Raw genomic sequence first — 21143 nt, forward strand, 5'->3', positions numbered from 1 at the left:
TATACTTAGAGAGGTGCTTCTTTTTAAGTCAAGAGGCAGGTTATTCCAAATCTGTAAAAGAGAGCTTGATTGTTAATACTGTAGTAAACTTATATTGAAAATGTCAAGTTGAAAGTAAAGAGATCTTTCAAAGTTTTCAAGCTTTTTAAAAATGTTTTCAAAGATGCAGGAAGAAGTTAATGTGTATATTTAAACGTAAATATAGCTTGGTTAAAGTCTACCACATCATTATTATTTAGAATCTTATACTTAAGGAAAAGAGGATCAGTAATCTTTTATAGTTTTCAAGCTTCTTAAAATTTGTTTCAAAAGATGTAGTAAGAAGTTTATGTGTATATTCAATATTTATACATAAATATAGCTTGGTTTGGTCATTAATATTTAGAATCTTATACTTAAGGATAAGAGGATTTTAAGTTATTAATTAATCTTAAGGCGCGCTTCTGTAAAATGTGAATTTGTTTTATTTCCGAACATTTTTTTCTCCCAGGCTGAAATTTCATATTCTATATATGATCGAAATAAAGAGTTGTAAATGGTTAGTTTAATATTACTAGGAATTTTTATCTTTAATGATAAATTTGCCAAATTGCCAGAAATTATTACATTTAAAGAAAGAAACAACGATATCTTCCTCATTGTCACTCATTTAAAGGAGGGTTTGTTGACAGCAACATTTATCAAATATTTCAGATAAATCCTGGTTTGGTTCATGGTGTCATAAAATATGATGGGAATCAGTATGAAAGTATAAATAAATAGGAATAATATTGACGTTTTAATTTTCCTAACTTAATATTACGAACTCTGACATTTCTTATTTAAACTACAGGGTTACCCACAAAAGATGAGACTAAAAAGACGACCTGAAATTCTTTAAATATGACGTTTTTTATGGCTTTTGTATGAAGTTTTTATGGCTTTTATATGACGTTTTTATGGCTTTTTTATTGATTGGACAAAGAAACGAATACATCTACAGTTGAAGGAAATCCTAAAAATAAAGAAACACAGTTTTAACTTAGTAAAGTCGTCTCTGAAGTCTAAGCCTTTGTGGGTAACCCAGTACTTAGTTCTAATTCAAATTCTAATTTTGCGGATTTTCTACTCACATTTCTTTCTTTTCCTTGAAATTTACAAACTTTTTTATTACTATTTCAAATGGCAATTGCATAAGGGGCTCTACATGAAATATTTCAAACTCATCGTGAATCTGTTACTATACCATCATAGAACAACACTGTATACTTGCTTTTATAGATCAACTCCAAAAACCCTAAAGACCCTATATTTGACTAGTGAGTACTTAGTTCTAATTCAAAACTGATCTTGATTTAAAGCAATAAAAATTCTACATACTTCAAAACAAAATATTTTTAGTAATAATGTATTTATCAACTGTAAAGTGTAAGTTTAATCGATATTAAAGGGTTAATATAAATCCGCTAAGAAAGTTTGATTAATTGATTATAATTTTAAATTTTTGGAAGACGACATTGAGTTCCTGGGCGGTAGGACAGGCTGCCCTGTCTTTGGATATGGTTGTGCAGGGTCGTGAGTGGGAGTGGTTGGAGAGAGGGAGGAGGGGTGTCCTGAATCACAGCTTGAAGCACTTGAAAGGCGAGAATAGTGCTCTGGACGCTCAAAGCTCAGTCTGCTCGGAATCGGCCTTGAGCCTCCGTTCCAGACCGAAGAAGGTTGGACTCCGCTCCAGCCTACACGGTCTCCGTCGCAGACTGGAGAACCGGTTCCTTCTGAGATTGTATAGTACTCGTGGCCGGGTCCGTCTGACTCGACCGCCGAGTGCCGCCGGCGGTTTCCGGCCGCGTTATTTTCTTTCTGCACCGGGGACACCGATGGTATGTTCGGAGCTGCTCGTCTAAAAAAATTATATCTTTAAAAAAAGGTAAAACTTTAAAATCATTAATAAAACTAGTATGATAACTTTAAAATAAAATATTTCGTATATTTTGGAAAATGTTAGAAAATTCGTTCAGTTTTAACATATAATCGGCCTTTCCTTGAACAAATTTGAATAAAAATTTATTATTTATTATTTATTATTTATTATTTATTATTATATTTATTTGCATTTGTCGAGAATTCTAAAATAATTCTTAAAATTAAATCTTTTCTATACTAACGCTATATATTAAATATTTTAAAATCTTCCAAATATGAAAAATATAAATATTTTAAAGCTTTTTTTGCTTTTCGACTTTTTCTTATCTATTCTTTAAGTTACGTCACTATTTGACTTTTTACAATTACCGAGATTTAGGTAAAATAGCATTGAAAAATTGTCAAAATGACAATTTATAAATTCTTTCGCTTTCTCCAAAGTTCTTGGTTAAAATGTACAAACATCATTAATATTCCTCGACAAATTAGAACCTACAATAGAACATTCTTTAGAAATATTTTCATTAATATTCCTCGACAAATTAGAACCTACAATAGAACATTCTTTAGAAATATTTTCATTTTGAAACCAGGAATATTCTCAACTTGAGAAACTTTATAATATTGAAAATGCGGCAGGAATATTTTCTTGATACTTCATGTAAAACTTTTTCTTTTAATCCCCCCCCCCCTGGCTTCACCAATTCCCTGGGGGAAAAAGGAGAAATGTTTTAATGGAAGACATTTTGAAAATTTCCATTCCATTAGAAAGAGTAAAAATTCGAAACAAAATCCCCATCCTCGACCTTGGTTTAGTTTCCAAATATAAATTTTCAACTTTTATCAGATAAAGGTTGATTTTGTTTTCATTGTGATCACAGGTATTCAAAATATCATTTATCTGTTTTTGTTTTCTAATTCAAAAATTTTGGAAATTCCTGTGAAAGTTTAAATATTTTACAAATGAAGGATCACTTAAAACCCTCTGAAGGGGTCGATAAATTAATTCAGTCATCTTTGAATGGTATCAATTTTTTTCATCTGATGTTTGAGTAATGAAGAAAAAATACAGATAAACTCTTAAATAGAAAGACGACTTTTCGAACAAGTAATAACTTTTAAAAGTTCACTGAGCATAAGATGCCGCAATTGTGCAGTGTTAACAGACCTATTTTACTAAATTTGTGATTTAATTAGTGTCTAGTAAAACTTTTTGCTTCGTAACAACATCAAGCACACTGAAGTATTGGGAAAAATATCGTATTCCAATTCAACTGTAAAACAGATTCGTAGCATAAAATCCAGCGAAATCGAGCATTTGGGAGCAATGGGAGACATATAGCGGCTGCAATCATATAAAACTAAAACTATATTTGAGTGAACCGAATTCAATTTAGATTTTTTTAATGCTGAAAGTAAAAGATCAGTGTGAAATTTATAGAATGCATTATGTTTTATTTAATTTTCTCATTAATCATAAGTTAAAAATCAGATAAAAAAAAGATTGATACCATTCGATACCTAAATTTATATCAGGTTTAGACAATAACCCCTTTCATTTTTCGCTAACAACAAAAAATCTCTAGGTTTATCCAAAATATAAAATAAAGATGAAAAAGAGAGTTGAAACATGATATGCTCATTGCTCACTGCTCAACCAGAGAGAATTACAGAGAGAGAATTACAGTCAGAGGACTAAGGAATCTTAATTAGTCCGATGAACATGAAAACCAGTATTTCACGTTTAAAGATTATTTTCAAGCTAATAATAGAACCTGCTACCTTCAAAAAAATATTAAATTCACCTATATTGTTAACATTTCACAAATAAATGTTTTTTTTAAAGATAAATATAAATACAAAATAGAAGTAAAAATGTGTAATGTGTTCTAATAATGTTTAAGACCTATTCATTTTCTATCTTTTTTGAAAAAAAAATATTTAAAAAATACAATTTCATTTAAATCTATTAGTTATTTATAGATTTAACCAACTTCTGTTCAAATCTATTTTTTCATTTATAATTAATTTTTTTTTCAAAGAAAATTCAAACTTATTCAATACATTTCAAGAGTTTCAAGTGTTGATGTTGAGGAACATTGAACATCCTACAAGTTGAATCAACCCCATCAAGATTGGGGGGCTGATCGGTGTCAAAAAAAAATTTTAAAAAGCGAATAATTTTTTATTATTTTAAAGCTATAGATCTAAAATTCCTTTATTTGAAAACCCTTTAAAAGTGGATGCTATAACATGTGGCACATGTTAATAATTGTCAAAAGAACCCATCTATTTTTTTTTGAGCAGGCCTTGAAAAAATGGACAATGAACATATATCACACTCTTCTATCTCAACACTAAGGGAAAAATAATTTTAGAGTTTTTAAAAGAAAGTTTAAATACTCTTTAATAGTAAGCTTGTTTTCGAAACATTGCGTTCAATACAGTCCCATTCAAAATTCATAAATATCTCCTTAAATATGACTTTTTTTAAATTCTAAATAGTCATTTAATGATATTGTAAATGTTTTTGAACTTTTTCCCCCCTCTTTTTAAAATTCAGTGATATAACGCATCCATATTTCTTCTAAAAGTTTTTAAAGGGACAGGGTGTCCCACGAAACATGCAGTTGGTGAATAGTTTTGAAGGTCTACTTCCATAAACTGTACTAGTCATAACATTAATTTTGCAATTTATTTCTTGTAAAAAAATCTTTTTCTTAAATAAAGTTCGCTTTGAAATCAATTTTAATATAATATAACTACCATATATATTTTTTATTATTCTCTTTGGCATCAAACAACCTAACAAATTATGGAAGATGACATTTTTAACAATCACCAACTGTCATGTTTCGTGGGACACCCTGTAGCATTCTATTGGATAGAAAAACATAAAGTCAGTATATTTTACCTATAGCTTTTGTAGTTCGTTGTAGCAGTAATCTTCTGCCCAGGGTTCCCGCTGACTGGCTGCGAGCTGTGGCGTGGGGAGGGCGTGCTACCGGGGTAACGCCCCTTTGTGGCAGGGGGCGTGGTGACTGGAGATATAGAGGCATGCTCCCCCGTGGGGCGTGCCCCGGGGTCGACCGCGGAAAGGCGGCGGGGGAGCGGGACCGGCCGTTTGCCACGCCCCGGAGTGGGAATACGCCCTGGAGAGGCGGAGGGGGGCGGTTCCTCCCCGCCCCCCCGTCCTGATGTTAGGGAGGGTTTTGAAGTTCGAGACTTTGGCAGCGGATCTAAAAAATAAAATCAGTTAAAAAAAATGTCCAGGTCTAAATTCAATGACAACTTAGTTCAAAGTCAATTTTGGTCTAATTCAGTCTAATGAGTCTAATCTGCATTTGATCGTTTCACCGGATGAACAGTTCATGAACAGTAAATACTTATATTTACTTAAATTTTGAACACTGCCTTTGCGATTTTAAGGTTTAAGATTTATGTGTCCTTTAAACTTTCTTCAATCTTATAATTACCCGCTAAATAAAGTTTTATGAACATCTTACTAAATTATAAATTAAGAAAGGATGTGAATATTGTAATATCAATCTACTCATCAATACACTATTAATCCATCTATCCATTCATCCTTCAGTATCTATAAATATATATATCTATAGATAGATAGATAGATAGATAGATAGAAAGATAGATAGATAAATAGATAGAGATAGAGAGAGAGAAAGAAAGAGCAGGAAAGTTTTTGACCGGACGGAATCAAGGTTGTCTTCGAGAAGAGTCGATTTTTTTTGTTTATTAAAATTTGCCCATGAACACAGAATAATCCGCACACTTTATATAATGTGTATTGTAAAAAATGGTGTTTAATGATGTTTTACAACAAGAATATCGTTTGTGCAATATTACTTGCATGGATTGAAGAGGCCTGATACGTTAGGAATATAAAGAAAGAACAAATTTGGAATCAATTAGATACCCCCCTGGCCAACTAATCATCCCCCTCCCCCCTCCAGGGTGGTCAATGCTTTTTGGACTTAAGCTAGTATTTCTTTGTTGTTTTATAATAGTAAATATCGAAGAATAACGTAAACTAAGACGACATTTTAAAATATGTCTATGTCTATGTCTATGTCTATGTCTATGTCTATGTCTATGTCTATGTCTATGTCTATGTCTATGTCTATGTCTATGTCTATGTCTGTCTATGTCTATGTCTATGTCCATATCCATGTCCATGTCCATGTCCATGTCCATGTCCATGTCCATGTCCATGTCCATGTCCATGTCCATGTTCATGTCTATGTCTATGTCTATATGTCACTGCCGATTTTACTGTTCATTAAGTGTGAAAACGCATTTTAAGACTGAGAACTAACAATAACAACACAAGAAAAGACAATAATTTAAGAAACAAAATAACGAAATAAAAAGTAAAAAATCTAAAACTTACTTTTACTGCGACTGACTAGATCTAAGTCAACATTAACATATTGACGCAATTGTACGGCTTCCCCTTGTTTATGCTGGTGTACAGGCTCGTCCTGTACATGTTGTACATGTTTAACCTCTGAGTTATCTTCCTTGATGCTTGTACCGTCATTGTGCCCTGGTACGTTCATGTACACAGACGCTCTGCTTGAAATAGTTGAATCCCAGCTTTCGCAATTTTTTACAGATTCGTCTTTTCGAGGAGAGCAATGTTTCGATGAACTATGTTCTACTTTAAGAACAATTTTATCCGACATCTCTAGATGAGTAGGTTGTCCAAGCTTAATGTTCAAGGATCCGTTCTTAAACTCAACATTGGCAGCAGACTTTCCAACCAGCTTGTGATTGCAGAAGGCGCGGGACCGCAGATTAGGCGCGGAGCTAACCTGTGACCGTATGGAGGGTTGCCCGGTATGCTGCTGGCTGGGAGGGTTGGGCTGAGAACGAAATTCTTCTTTTACTGACATCGTCGACATGCCGGAGTCTCGGGAGCTGATAGTAGAGAAACTCATGTCATGGCTTTCCCCCCACATCTAAGCCAAGCAAAATAAAAATAAACAAAAAAATTAACTACAAAAATAATCTAACTGAACGGACAACAGTAAAAAAATGCTGAATACTTTAATTCATTGGGAAAAAATGTTGTGAATATAGTAATCAGAATTTCTTTGAGAACACAAAAAACTGCAGTCCGCAATCAAATAATTTGAGTTTTGACAAATCTTAAAATATATGATTTCGTGCATTATTTATTTTTCAATTTCAAAAGTATAATATGAATGAAGTAAAACATGGAAAATGAAAAAAAGAAACTTGTAAAAACATTTTTTAAAATTTAAATGTGAAGTAAATGATATTTTCAGCGTCTCTTGATTTATTTGTGAAATTTGTAAAAAAAAAATTATTTTCCCCCAAAAAAATTAAATTTCATTTTTATTTTCACCCCCTAAAATATGCCATGATTTGTCGCCAATCAAGGAAAAGCATAAACCCCCGGACCCAAGATTATTGTTTAAATCAAAATAAACAAATGTTCCCTCTAATACTAACTCCTAGGACTACAACAATAAATAAAGGCTTAAATAACACAACATTATGGACTATAAAGGTTAACATGCATTGCACCATCTATACTCATTCAAAAATATAGGGGGACAAATACACGTTCATATTTGGACTAAAAAGAACTCATTCATCCCTATATATTTGAACTATATCCTAATATGTATGGACTATAAAGTTCTCGTTCATCCCTATACATTTAGACTATATCCTATATATTTGGACTATGAAATACTCGTGCATCCCTACATATTTGGACTATATCCTATATATTTGGACTATGAAGTACTCGTTCATCCCTACATATTTGGAGTATATCCTATATATTTGGACTACGAAGTACTCGTTCATCCCTACATATTTGGTCTATGTCCTATATTTTTGGACTATGAAGTACTCGTTCGTCCCTATATATTCGGACTTATAAAAAGTACTTGTTCATTCCTTTAGAACTAACCTCGCTAACGTTGATGTATGGTCGAGTAGGAGAACGAGGAAGAGATCCACTTATAGTTGCTCGACGTTGAGGTGCAGACCGTGGTCGTGACAGTACAGACCTAGAACAGTACAGATCTTGAGTACAGGCCGGGACAGTACAGCTATATACACTCTACTGCACAGATCTCTTTTAGAGGTCGAAAAAATGAGGGTTTGTGTTTTAAACCAAATACATTCTCCTGACGTCTAAATATTAATATATTGGATATTTGGATACCAAGCTTTATGTATATAAATGAATATATAAGTATATAAGGGCATAATGAAGAGTAATCAGTATTTTATCAGGAATCGATAACTATTATATGCCAAACATCTTATCTATACAGTTTATAAAAACTCTACAGGTTCAGCCATATCACACTTAAAGGAAATTTCGACGTAGTTTTAAATGGCCCTTCATTTAAAAATTGTAAAAAATGTTTTGTTTAAAGAGTATTAAATCTAAAGCTTCTAATTAAAATATTCCGGGTATATAATCCAGACTGCACAAGCTTTACACTTGAAATATTTATCAGAAAATCTGCTAACCTTGTATAAAAAAGTAAATGTTAATTAAAAAAAAATATTTTGCAAACAAAAATCGAGAATTGAAGCCATTTTGCACATAATTAATCTTATTTTCTGTTTTAGTTCTTACAATTAAGTATCTGGAGCAGTTAATTAAAGCTTGCAGTACACTGTACAGCGTACAATGATCATTGTTCTTACAGTTTAAGTTTCTTCACCTACTGTACAGTTGATTTAACAGTACATCCTTATTTTGCCAACCCCCCCCCCCCCCNGAACACTGAAAGAAACGTGAATAAGTATTTAATATCCCACAGTGTAATTGTACACTGAAGGAAACAATGAAAGAAACGTGAATAAGTATTTAATATCCCACAGTGTAATTGTACACTGAAGGGAACACTGAAAGAAACGTGAATAAGTATTTAATATCCCACAGTGTAATTGTACACTGAAGGGAACACTGAAAGAAACGTGAATAAGTATTTAATAACCCACAGTGTAATTGTACACTAAAGGGAACAATGAAAGAAACGTGAATAAGTATTAATCCTCTGGGAAAATCGAGATCAACTGATCAGGATTATGAGTATTCAACATTAAAGTTCCCCGTGTCCGAATTTAATAAATTTAAGCCGCAGCTCAAATTCTTTAAATTCGGCCTCCGCTCAGTTAACTGCCTCTCACCACTTTTATCCATTCCATTTTAAGACGGAATCCTTATCCAAAACTGAGTCCGAATTTAGCTCAAAACTGAGTCTGAATTCAGCTTAAAACTGAGTCCGAATTCAGCTCAAAACTGAGTCAGAATTCAGCTCAAAAATGAATCCGAATTCAAATAAAAAATGAGTCCGAATTCAGCACAAAACTGAGTCCGAATTCAGCTCAAAAATGAGTTTGAATTCAGCTTAAAACTGAGTTGGAATTCGACTTAAAAATAATTATTTATGTTTTATTTTCTTAAACAAGAAAAAATTCCTAAAATTTGTTTTCTCTTCTTTGGTTTTAAAGAGAGATTAAGAGACTTTCGCAGATCTTATAAACACTTTCCATTAATGTTAATAATGTTTTCAGAACAAATTTTTTTTGCGTTTAATTCAAAGGGCAAAAATTTTGTCCACTTTTTAGTCCGTGGACTTTTACACCAATATTGAGCATAAATTATGTGGAAACATTTTTATTCCAATTAAACATATATCTGTAATTCTGTATCTAATTTTTCCGAAATATATTATAATATTATTATTATAATTATTATTATTATTATTATTTTGGCCAACATAAGTTCATGTATAATGTACTGTACATTGTACTCCTTTCATGTTAAAGTGGTTTGAGAAAGTGCAGTGGTTTAATAAAGAAGTGTCAGTTACCAGGAATCAGGAATTGTAAAGAATCCTAGAAATTGCAAAGAGTAGAACTTCTGATATTTCTCTTCCTTGAAGGTTAGATCTTGTAATGTTTCAAATTCACAGAATACTTATTCAAGAAATCTTACTACAGGGATATATAATCTTGAGACATCACCCCCCCCCCTTTGAAAATAATTTTTTCCCACCAGGATGTCTAAGCAGAGCGAATACCTTCTTACAGTGTGAAATGTGTGAATTGAATGATTTTTAGGTGAAAAAATAAATAACGTATGAGTAACAACTAATAATAAAGGGTAAAAAAGATTGCCAACTTTTCATTTTCCCCCCAGAGCATTGGAAACTCTTAAAAACTCTCTTAATAAACCAGCGAAATATAGTAATATTATGTTCTTAATCTTTTAAAACAAAACTAAATATTTTTCATTTTTCAAGCATTGAAGACTATATTTGTAGATGTAGATTACATTGAGATGCATGGATGACAAGATAACCAAATAAAGACTTGAGCTGAATTCCAGGGAGAATTAGTTAAATAAATCAAATGAAGGACCATATTTGACATCAAGTACAAAAGGAAATTAGTGCAGTAGAAATACAAAATATGTGCAACCTAGCTTTTAACCAGACAGTAGTTTTTCCCCTCAAAAACGCTGGATGTCACTTTTTATACAAAATCTCTAAACTGAACTTGTTTCCCCTGCATTCTCAACAAGCCTTATTTGGTTAAACAGAAAATGTGAATGAACAAAGAGTGAATGAGGGGAGGGTTGGGGAGATAGGGTTTAAGTTGACGTTAACAAGAAGAGAGGATAAGTAGAAACATTAATAAATTAGATGAGAGTAAATCAATAAAGTTAGAAAGAGAGAAAATCATGAATTTTACCTAACGAGAGGTTCAGCAAAGGGGGAGGGGTGCTAGGGAAGCCCTTGAAAAAACCTCAACCCTCCCTGTAAATATCCCCCCCCCCCCGGCGTAAGGAACTTTAATGTTGTGGATATAGAGGATATACACAACATGCTTAATCTTGATTAATTTAATCTTTATTTAACATCCCGCAGTGTAATTGTACAGTGTACAGTGAAGGGAACACTGAAAGAAACGTGAATAAGTATTTAATATCCCGCAGTGTAATTGTATACTGAAGGGAACACTGAAAGAAACGTGAATAAGTATATCCCCTTTCCCATCAATATCTTTTAGATTATCATGTCAATCACTTTAAATCTTTCATAAAAGGTATAAATAGTCTTAAATAAAAATAAGGCAATGACTAAATTAATATAACTGTTCTTATTCAATGTTGTGGAAGCATGCACCACGTAAAACTGAGTTAAACGAAGTATAAATCCTGCCTGTATCGACATATTTTGATCTCTAATTTTAAACCTGTCGATATTGGCGTGAAGCAGTTTAAAAATGGTTGTTAAGTTCAGGTTTACCAAATTTTAACCAGGACTCCCAAATTACCGTGAAATGTGGAAGCAGTAATGAGACAGCAGTATTAAGGTCGCACTCATGAGGAGTGCGACTGTTCTAATGAGAACAAATTAGACTGCAGTACTAATGAGGACGCAGTATTGAAGAGGGAGGATGCACTTTGGGGACGCACAAATGGATATACTAGCCCGGCAGATATAGTAAATGCTTGTAATGGTCTATAGTTATAGTGAACGTCAATAAGGTATCGCAACGAATTGCTTGCACACGAATGAAAGGTTGATACGGTACGGGAAGATCTGTACAGTGTACATGTCTGACGTCACTGATTAACACTATTGGTGGAGAATTCCCAGTCCGCCAAAGAACTGCCTATCACGATGATGCGAATACGGCAGACAGTTCTAGGACCCATGCCCTATCCTGTTGTGTCCTGTACCGATGACATAGACAAGGTACAGAAGCTCGAATCACTAGAATTGTATAACTACATTAAACTATTTTAGTACCCATGGTTATACCTGAGGGATGCTGTAGGAGATACGTTAATCTTATTCCTCTCAATCTGTCCCACAACCACGCTTGCTGCAACAGGTAGAAACGCTTCGTCATTCTCGGAGTCCGAATCCTCGGCCTCCGTCAGGTGCTCGTCGGAGGAGGTGGAGGACGGAGGTTTCTTCTTGATCGGGATACTTACATCAGGAACAACAAGGAGCTCCGTCCTAAAGGACAATTAGTTAGTAAGGACAAACAGAGTTTGTTACCAAAAAAGAATGAGACAGTAAAGATGACCTAAAAACTTTTAAAATATATAGATTCCAGGGTTAATTTAAGTCCTTTGCCTTGAATATTGGCTTATTAAATGATTTAACAGAGAAAGAAAAAGTTAAAAATTTTCAGAGAATCATGAATTGAGGGAAACACACATTTAAATTCGGTAGAGTCGTCTCTGAAGTCTCATCCTTTGTAGGTAACCCTGTCTATACTGTATCAATAATAAATATTGTTGAAAATCATTCATTAACACTCTCTGCAAAAATCATGTAAAAGGAAGTTATAAAGTGGCATGTCGGATTCTACGTGGTCTCCTTTAAACCGTAGTTTCATCAAAAATGAGTGAGATATGAAAAAATTGATTATTTTCAATTGTGGTTACGTATCATCTTTAAGTTACTGATTTATGCAGCAGAGCGGATAAAGGAAGTTGTGATAACTTAACCTTTTCAAACATTGTTACTCAGATCGGAGTTATAAAGTGAATTGTTGTGAATTGAAATTAAGTCCACAGTCCCTTTATATTGTATACAAAGTTGAAATTGATATGAATTTGATTTTTTAGGATTCTTTATCGATGAATTATTTTTTTGACAAAATAAAAATATCTCAAGCTTTTTAAAATGCATAATATTTTGAAAAGCAAGACCTCCGAATGTATCTCTTTAATTTAATATTGATAAATATGTATTTTTTTCAAATTTAAAAACTGAGTTTAAAAATTAAAAAAAAATTGAGATAACATGAACATTAGATTTTTAAGAACTAATCTGTAAAACATGATATAGTATACTTTAAAGTTTTTATATGCCACAGTATTATGGAGACTGCTGTATTATGTGATTTTTAGAAGCTTTGACTTGGTTTAGTTCCTGAATGGTTTCATATAAACTTGTCCTAGGAGATTCGAATGCTTCGGTCTTTTCTTGAGCGTTAAAATCACTTCTCCCGGATTTTCTCCCATCAGTTGCAGAACCTTCTTGGTCTGCCAACCAACCACAGTCTGGTAGTTTACCTACAACAAATATTAATTCAGGGGTTTCCACAGTTACAGTTCAAGTACAATTCAAGTACAGTACAGTTACAGTTCAAATACAATTAAAGTACAGTAAAGTTACAGTTACAGTACAATTAAAACACTACAGATACATGTTCATGTACATATCAAGTATATATTAAGTACAGTTCAAGGACAGTTTAATGACAGTTTAATTACAGTTTAATTACAATTTAATTACAATTTAAGTACAGTTTAAGTACAGTTAAAGTACACTTTAAGTACAGTTTAAGTTCAAATACAGTTTAAGTTCAAATACAGTTCAAGTAAAGTTTAATTACAGTTTAATTACGGTTTAAGTACAGTTAATTACAGTTAAGTACAGGTTAAGTACAGGATAAGTACAGGTTAAGTACAGGTCAAGTACAGGTCAAGTACAGGTTAAGTACAGGTTAAGTACAGGTTAAGTACAGTACAGTACAATACAGTTACAGTACAAATAAAACACAGTACAGTTAAGTACAGAACAGTTACAATTCAAGTACATATCAAGTACATATTAAGTACAGTTCAAATACAGTTGAAGTACAGTTTAATTACAGTCTTATTACAGTTAAGTACAGTTAAGTAAGGTTAAGTACAGCTAAAGTACAGTTTAAGTACAGCTCAAGTACAGCTTAAAGAGTTCAAGTACAGTTTAATTACAGTTCAAGTACAGTTTATTTACAGTTTAAGTACACTTTAAGTACACTTTAAGTACAGTTTAAGTACAGTTTTAGTATAGAAAGTACAGTTTAAGTATAGTATAAGTACAGTTCAACGTGAGATCAAGTACAGAAAAAGTACAGTACAGTTCAAGTGCAGAACAGTTCAATTTAAGTCCAAGTAAAGTATAGTTCAAGTACAGTTCAAGTACAGATCAAGTACAGAGTTGGGAACTTTTAAAATGAAAGGTTTTTGAAAAATTGTAAAAAATCGATTAAATCTTCATTGAAAAGGATAGGGTTAAAAAACGATAGATTTTTTTATGAAAGAACGATTTTCTTTTTAAAAATTCTAAAAAAACGATTGTTGTTTCATGAACAAACAATTGTATCAATGAAAATTTTACTGAACGATCGTTCAGTAAGATACGACCGAAATAGATGGAAATTAAAATATAACTTTAAGAACAAACAAAATCTTCTTTTTGAACGATGGAAAAAACGAACAAAAAGGGTTATTCACAAATGATAAACAAACGAAATAAAAAAATTCATCGTTAACGGGACTGTACACGTAATTTCGAGTGGCCTTTCGATAAATAAAGAGCCCCACTTCAGATTCAAAAAGATACTTTATGAACCTTTTTATCAATGTTTGACTTAAACTTCACCTTGATAAAATAGACAAGAGGTTTACAATTAAAATTAAAATGTTGACATTAACGTAATCTACTTTTCTAGAAAACATTTGACGAGAACAAAAACATCAATTTTCTTTTCCTTTTCAAGTTTTAATTTAAAACTAATTTTCATGTTTTCCACAAGCTTAAAATTTAAAGATTTTATTCTGCGAATGTCTCTAATTTCGAATTTTTGCAAAATTTACACATTGAATTTATATGTATATACTTTGCTTGTCATGGTGTTTGTTTGTTTGTTTGTATCCAATAAACGTCAAAACGGCTGAACCGATCAAGCCCAAATTTTTGTGGAACCTAACATGACCCCAGGGAAGGTTTATAGATGATCAAATTTTCCAAAATTTTCCTCCATTAAAATCCAATTTTCATTGAATTGTTTTAAATCAATGAAATTTTGTTAAAAAAATCCGCTAACTTTTTGGCTTTTGTTTTACATTGTATACAGAGAGAAAATGTTCTCAATTGAAATAGAGAACAGCCTGAAAAAAATTATTTTTATACGCAAATTTTGCGTCTTTAAAAAAGATTAATATTGAACAACTCAACCATTAATTTACAAAAAATGGTTTCGATAAAGTTGTATCTTAAATTTTCCTCTAAGCTTTCTGTTTATCAGTTTAATTAAGCTAATTATTATTTATCATTAATTAATTATCAAGAAAATCCCAAAGGCAAAGTGTAGACACATTCTACTAATTAATGATTAAAGTAATTACTAGAAGCGAAAAATCTGATAAACTTTAATATCAGTATTTTCAATTTTGTTCACTTACATCTGGAATTTATAGTTTGAAGAGTCTATAGAAGAAACTTTAATTTAATGATTTCTAGGAGCAAAATAAATGAATATTTGGGAATAAAGCATCACAAAAAACTTGTCTTTTGATATCCAATATTTTTTTTAAATAACACCCATTGTGTTAAGGCAAAGGATTATGAAACTTATTGAATCGTACCACTCCCTTTAAATTGTAATTTTCTGATTTCTATACTTTTACAATCTGATGATGTAATCCGTGTAAATCTTTATATTTTAGACTTTAGCTATTTGATATAGCCAACGAGGTTTTAGTGTATAGAGTGCTGATGTACGCTAATCCTTTTCTAATTGTACAGGCCGGGAACTATATCTGGAGTGTACTGCTTACTCGATTATTATAGAGACTCTGTCCTAACTTATAGTGTATATTACTAGTAAACAGTTGAAGTGTACGGTACAGCTAACTGAGCACACAGGTAGATAACTATCATCCCACTGGAGTGATAAGCCGATTGCTTTGTTTACCTAACTCCTCCTCAGTCTTCTTCCTGACCGTCGCAACATCCAGGCTGGCCGGCTGGAGGAGTAGCGGGTCTGTTACCTCACGTATACAACAGTCTGCCAGCTCACCTAGCTTATCACAGCAGGATCTAAACAAAGCAGAATTTATAGAGTGTAATGTTAAAATATTAAGACAGTTCCTTTTGGTCTTTGTATGGAGGAATATAGGTTATGTGCAAACATTTACTGCAAAATATGACCAATATTGCACGTAGTGAAGAAAACCGGTTTTGAAACTTATGAATACTGTACAGTATGGATCAGTTTTTAGAAAACCGAGTAACGGGAAAGTTATAATATATTTGGATATTATTTTGACCGAGCGATAACCGTAATTACGGATTATCCAGATAAATATTCTACGAAGACAGAGATCATTGTTTACAAGCTGTTGTTTATTTAACAAAATAATTATTGTACAGTTTTGATAGGTCACAGTTACATCACCTACTCAACCCCTCCCCCCCCTCCNACTGTGACTTGGACAATATAGAACGGTGACTTGGACAATATAGAACTGTGACTTGGACAATATAGAACGGTGACTTGGACAATATAGAACGCTAGTTTTAGCGCTAAAAGAAAGTAAAAGCCTAATAAAATAAATACGATTGGTAAAATCGCAGTAATTTACAATGAAGCATGTAAAATTTATATTTTAAAAATAAGAAAAGTTGACGATATTGCTTCATAAAATATCTAAAAATAATTTATCGAAATATGCAACCCATGCACAAAGTATATATTTTCGAACAAGAAAATAAAAAAATGTTAAATATGACAAGTAACACGATGCCGGTGTTGTATGAATTTAATATTTTACCGAGCATGAATCTAAAAAACTAGGAACTGAATATTAAACAAGGAGACTTGGAAAGAATATTTTGTTAAAATTCTGCCAACAAGGCTCAACAAGGAAATGTTCGGAATTCTGAAGAAGAAAAAACTTCTTAAGAACAGAATTTTATCTTACATCAAAGACATGAAAGACATGATAGACGTGTTAAATGAAACAGTAAATATTCTAAGTTATAAAAAGTAATTTTAAAACTGCTAAGTCAACAAAAATAACAGTTTAAAAAATATAATAAGTTCTTTAATCTTGTTCAAATATATTATTGAAAAATAACAAAATAAAATTTCCCGGATTAGTCAGATATGAATGGCGGATTTCTAAAATTTTTGGTTGTTAATGCAAATTTTTATACGAAGACTGAAACTTCCCACTGGGATTATTTTAATTTGCACACAAAATTTGGACTCAGACGATTATTGGATGCGAACATAACAGACAAGCCAAATATAAATATGCAAACATGTCAACATACACTGAGGCTATTATCATTAGTTTTTTCGCAATTTAATGGTTAAAAACAAACAAAGGGGGTGAAATAAAAAAATATATATAATTTATATCTACCTGATAACATCAATAGGCTGTTCTGCAAATGCTTCTCTGTGGGCGTTTGTTGCCAACTCCAAACTTATACTAATTAGGTTGGTTCGAACCTAAATATACATTATTATTAGGACTGTTCGAACCTTAATATTCATTATTATGATTGTTCGATCCTAAATATACATTATTATTAGGTTGGTTCGAACCCAAATATTCATTATTATTAGGATTGTTCGAACCTAAATATTCATTATTATAAGGACTGTTCGAACCTAAATATTCATTATTATTAGGACCGTTCGAACCTAAATATTCATTATTATTAGGATTGTTCGAACCTAAATATTCATTATTATAAGGACTGTTCGAACCTAAATATTCATTATTATTAGGATTGTTCGAACCTAAATATTCATTATTATAAGGACTGTTCGAACCTAAATATTCATTATTATAAGGACCGTTCGAACCTAAATATTCATTGTTATTATGACTGTTCGAATCTTAATATTTATTATTATTAGGAATGTTCGAACCTAAATATTGATTATTATTAGGAATATATTCGAAAATAAATATTCATTATCATTAGGACTGTTCGAACCTAAATATTCATTATTATTAGGATTGTTCGAACCTAAATATTCATTATTATTAGGATTGTTCGAACCTCAATATTCGTTATTATTTTAATTGTTCGAACTTAAATATTCGTTATTATTTTAATTGTTCGAACCTAAATATTCATTATTATTAGGATTGTTCAGACCTAAATATTCATTATTATTAGGATTATTCGAACCTAAATATTCATTATTATTAGGATTGTTCGAACCTAAATATTCATTATTATCAGGATTGTTCAAACCTAAATACTCATCATTTTCATTATTATTATTGTTCGAACCTAAACATTCAATATAATGGAATCGGTAAAAAATTAATTTCAAAAGAATTACCACTGCAAAGGTAAGTTGATTTCCAAACCCTATAAATGCTAAGAAAAACAAAATCGATTTTCAATAGTTACAAAACTTGATATTAGTAAAATAAAATTCTTTTGTCATGCGTATTTTTTAATTTAGAAAACGACAGCTTAGAACAGGAAAACAATCACTGCTGTTTTAAATTTTATTTTACATTAGGACATGTCAAAATGTTTTTACTCTTTTTCCTTAGAAAAAAAGAGTAATTTCTCGTTAATTGTGATTCCTAAATGGATATGTTAAATTAGCAAACTGAAAACACAAAATAAAAATAAAACAATTTTTTAGTCGATGATAAATATCAAAAACCTTTATTCTAAAAATATCATTTCAAGACGGTCTTTATCAGGAAAAAAAAATTACATTTTATATTTCAAAAGCATAATTTGTAGAGGAGAAATATTTCAATGCAAATATTCGGAGAATATTTACAAAACTGCGAGATTTGAATCTTCTTGTTTTTTTTCCAAGTTGACAGTTAGATTTCAGACAATGCAAATACATACCTATTTACACTTACCACAATAAGCCAAATTGTTTCAAATTTTGTCAAAAATGCTGAGAAAGAGGGCGGAGGGAAAAATATATAAAGTTTTCCAAAAATTAAGCCAACAATTAAATGAGTGAAAAAAGAATTGGAGGTTCAAATAGAAAAATTAAGAGGAATCAGAATATTTTTAAGAAAAGTTTAATAAAGATGATTTAGGTAATTTATCAGAATTTATCAAAAATAAAAAAGATTAAATATATTTTTTAAATGACAGAATAGACAAAACTTTAACGTTTTCCAATGAAGGTTCAAAAGAAAAAACTTTTTTTTAATTTTAAACACGCTTTTTTAACATACATTTTTTAATTGGATTAACAGGGTTAACAGTTGACAATCAGAGCGTAAAGGCATGGTTTGTTATACATTCTAAACATTGCAACACTGGTTAACATGTTTTTGTTTAAATAGACTTTAGACGTTATTCACAATCGTACAATCGTGTAATCGTACAGTCGTACAATCCTACAATCGTACAATCGAAATCCTTTATCCACCAGTTCCTTTTACAGTAAAACCACAATTCAAAATAATCAATTACAATCTATAAAAACGTGGATGTCTCATTAATCCTCTGTAAGACAAAGGTTTAAAGGATACCATTGTGAATGTGAATCAGATATGTCACTCAATAAATGCCCGGGCACTTGAAATGACCAAAACAGTTCTTTTTTAAAATTAAAAACTAGAATTAGACGCAAAATTGATCAATTACTGATCAAATTACTACAGATCTACCGAAAGGTAACAAATTGGTTTACAGATTAGAAATCAATGATTCTAAAGAAAAATTATAATCTCTAATTGAATGTTTCCTTGGAGAAAAATAGTTTAGTTAATATGTTTTAATTTTCTTTTTTAAAAACAGAAATTTTTACCTTTTTTAGATATTTTTTAAGCAAAATTTAACTTTCAATTCACACAATTAAGAAACAATTTTTTTTGACAAAAAAATGCAACAAGACGAAACCCTCAATCCTCATCCAGACATTTAGAGTGCAGTGAAAAAAGTTATGAAAATAAATCAACCCAATTAAAAACCAAAAGAATTTTTCAAAATTATGAAAACTATGAAATTGTGTTAATTTAGTGAGATGCATTTTGCAAAATCTTTGAAATTCTCCAATCTTGGATAGATGATATTAGATAAATAAATAGATAGATAAACATGAATTTAGATGGTGATATTGCAAAAGTCCATTTCTCATGACAGGATTACATCTTGTTATTATCATGTGACACAATTTAATTTCTTAATATTAATCTTTCTCGTTCCTTAATTATTCAATAACATTTCCAATAATACAAGTTCAAGAAAAAAAACCATTTTTCACCTTGAGAAACTGAGGACTAAATTGAAACGGCGTCCTCTCCAGCCAGGACAAGAGGACGCGGACACTCTCAAGGACGTCCCCGACGGCTGACATCACTAGTCCTGGAACTGTCTGTTTACCAACCGTCTCAGGGTACCTAATAAAATTATATTTTGCTAAAAAAATTTATCTTCATTAAAAAAATTTCGCCTTTTTCTACATTAGAACCTTTCACTTATTGTTTCGTTAAAAACATTCTTTTAAAATCTTAACATTTTATTTTTTAAAAGATAATTTATTTGAAGCAACAATTTTCTATTCTTACTTTGGTTTTCCTTTATTCTACAATGACATTTTCACTCACTTTTTTGCTTAAAAAAAAAAATTCGAAAACGACGAGTTATTATATTTAAACCCTTACAAACATGATAATCTAAAAGTATGAAATCAACACAAAAGAATCTAAAAATCATTTTAAACATTTTTTGATTATCACTCCAAATATTTGTGAACAACATGGCTGTAAGGTAATGGAGGGGCTGTAGTCAAGGAGTATGGAATAAAAGGGAGATACAAACGACGCGGTCCGCCCTACCATATGATTATACTATAGACAATTTAAAACAATTGTGTAAACATACACTTTTTAACAAGTGTTTGGAATATAATCAATTTCTATCCAAATCCAGATCTTGGATTCGTCCTTTGGAAACAAAATTGATTATACAATTAATTTAATTGCGACACCTAAGCAAATTATACTAATCTATGTTCAATATATGGTATCAAAATTCCATCCATCTGAAATATCTCTAGATTATGAAAGAACTTGTGATAGATAATAACTGTAACACCCCGCACACCTTGAACAATCAAAAAATAATTTCCGGTCTGTGTCAAGAACTTCATAATACAGACCTCTCTCCCATTCTTACAGGGCGTCCAAATAAACATGGTAGTTGAGAGAGATCAACTGTTTTCAAGGTCATAAAAATCTTTAGAATCAAAATCAAAATTATTTTAGCCTTAAAATCATTGAATAAAAATAAAAACAGAATTATTAAGTTTTGATTGAGAAAGATCGATTTTTTTCAAGTAAAAAGTAGAACACAAACTTTTGGATTTTTTTTAACTAACAAATTGCCAGTGGCGCAACTACGGAGGGGGGG

General features: G+C 31.4%; 2 protein-coding genes across 2 annotated transcripts; both read right to left on the minus strand.

Moving 5' to 3' along the window:
• Positions 1–1371: 1371 nt before the first annotated feature.
• On the minus strand, positions 1372–11975 carry LOC111711924 (serine/arginine repetitive matrix protein 1-like). Its single transcript, XM_023486407.1, has 5 exons — positions 11754–11975; positions 7871–7970; positions 6314–6884; positions 4817–5141; positions 1372–1879 (listed from the first exon to the last, which is right to left on the minus strand). The coding sequence occupies exons 3-5, from the start codon at positions 6882–6884 to the stop codon at positions 1468–1470; spliced, it is 1308 nt and encodes a 435-aa protein (XP_023342175.1). The 5' UTR covers positions 7871–7970; positions 11754–11975; the 3' UTR covers positions 1372–1467.
• LOC111711928 (connector enhancer of kinase suppressor of ras 3) lies at positions 11651–20131 on the minus strand (the record flags this gene model as incomplete). Its single annotated transcript, XM_023486410.1, is given in 6 exon segments — positions 11651–11705; positions 11754–11954; positions 12835–13021; positions 15694–15818; positions 17150–17238; positions 19996–20131. Coding segments are annotated over 6 exon segments (793 nt in total), but the record flags the coding sequence as incomplete, so codon positions are not given.
• Positions 20132–21143: the final 1012 nt, after the last annotated feature.

The sequence above is a fragment of the Eurytemora carolleeae genome, unplaced genomic scaffold (assembly GCF_000591075.1).
Source record: "Eurytemora carolleeae unplaced genomic scaffold, Eaff_2.0 scaffold1222, whole genome shotgun sequence".
NCBI lineage: Eukaryota > Metazoa > Arthropoda > Copepoda > Calanoida > Temoridae > Eurytemora > Eurytemora carolleeae.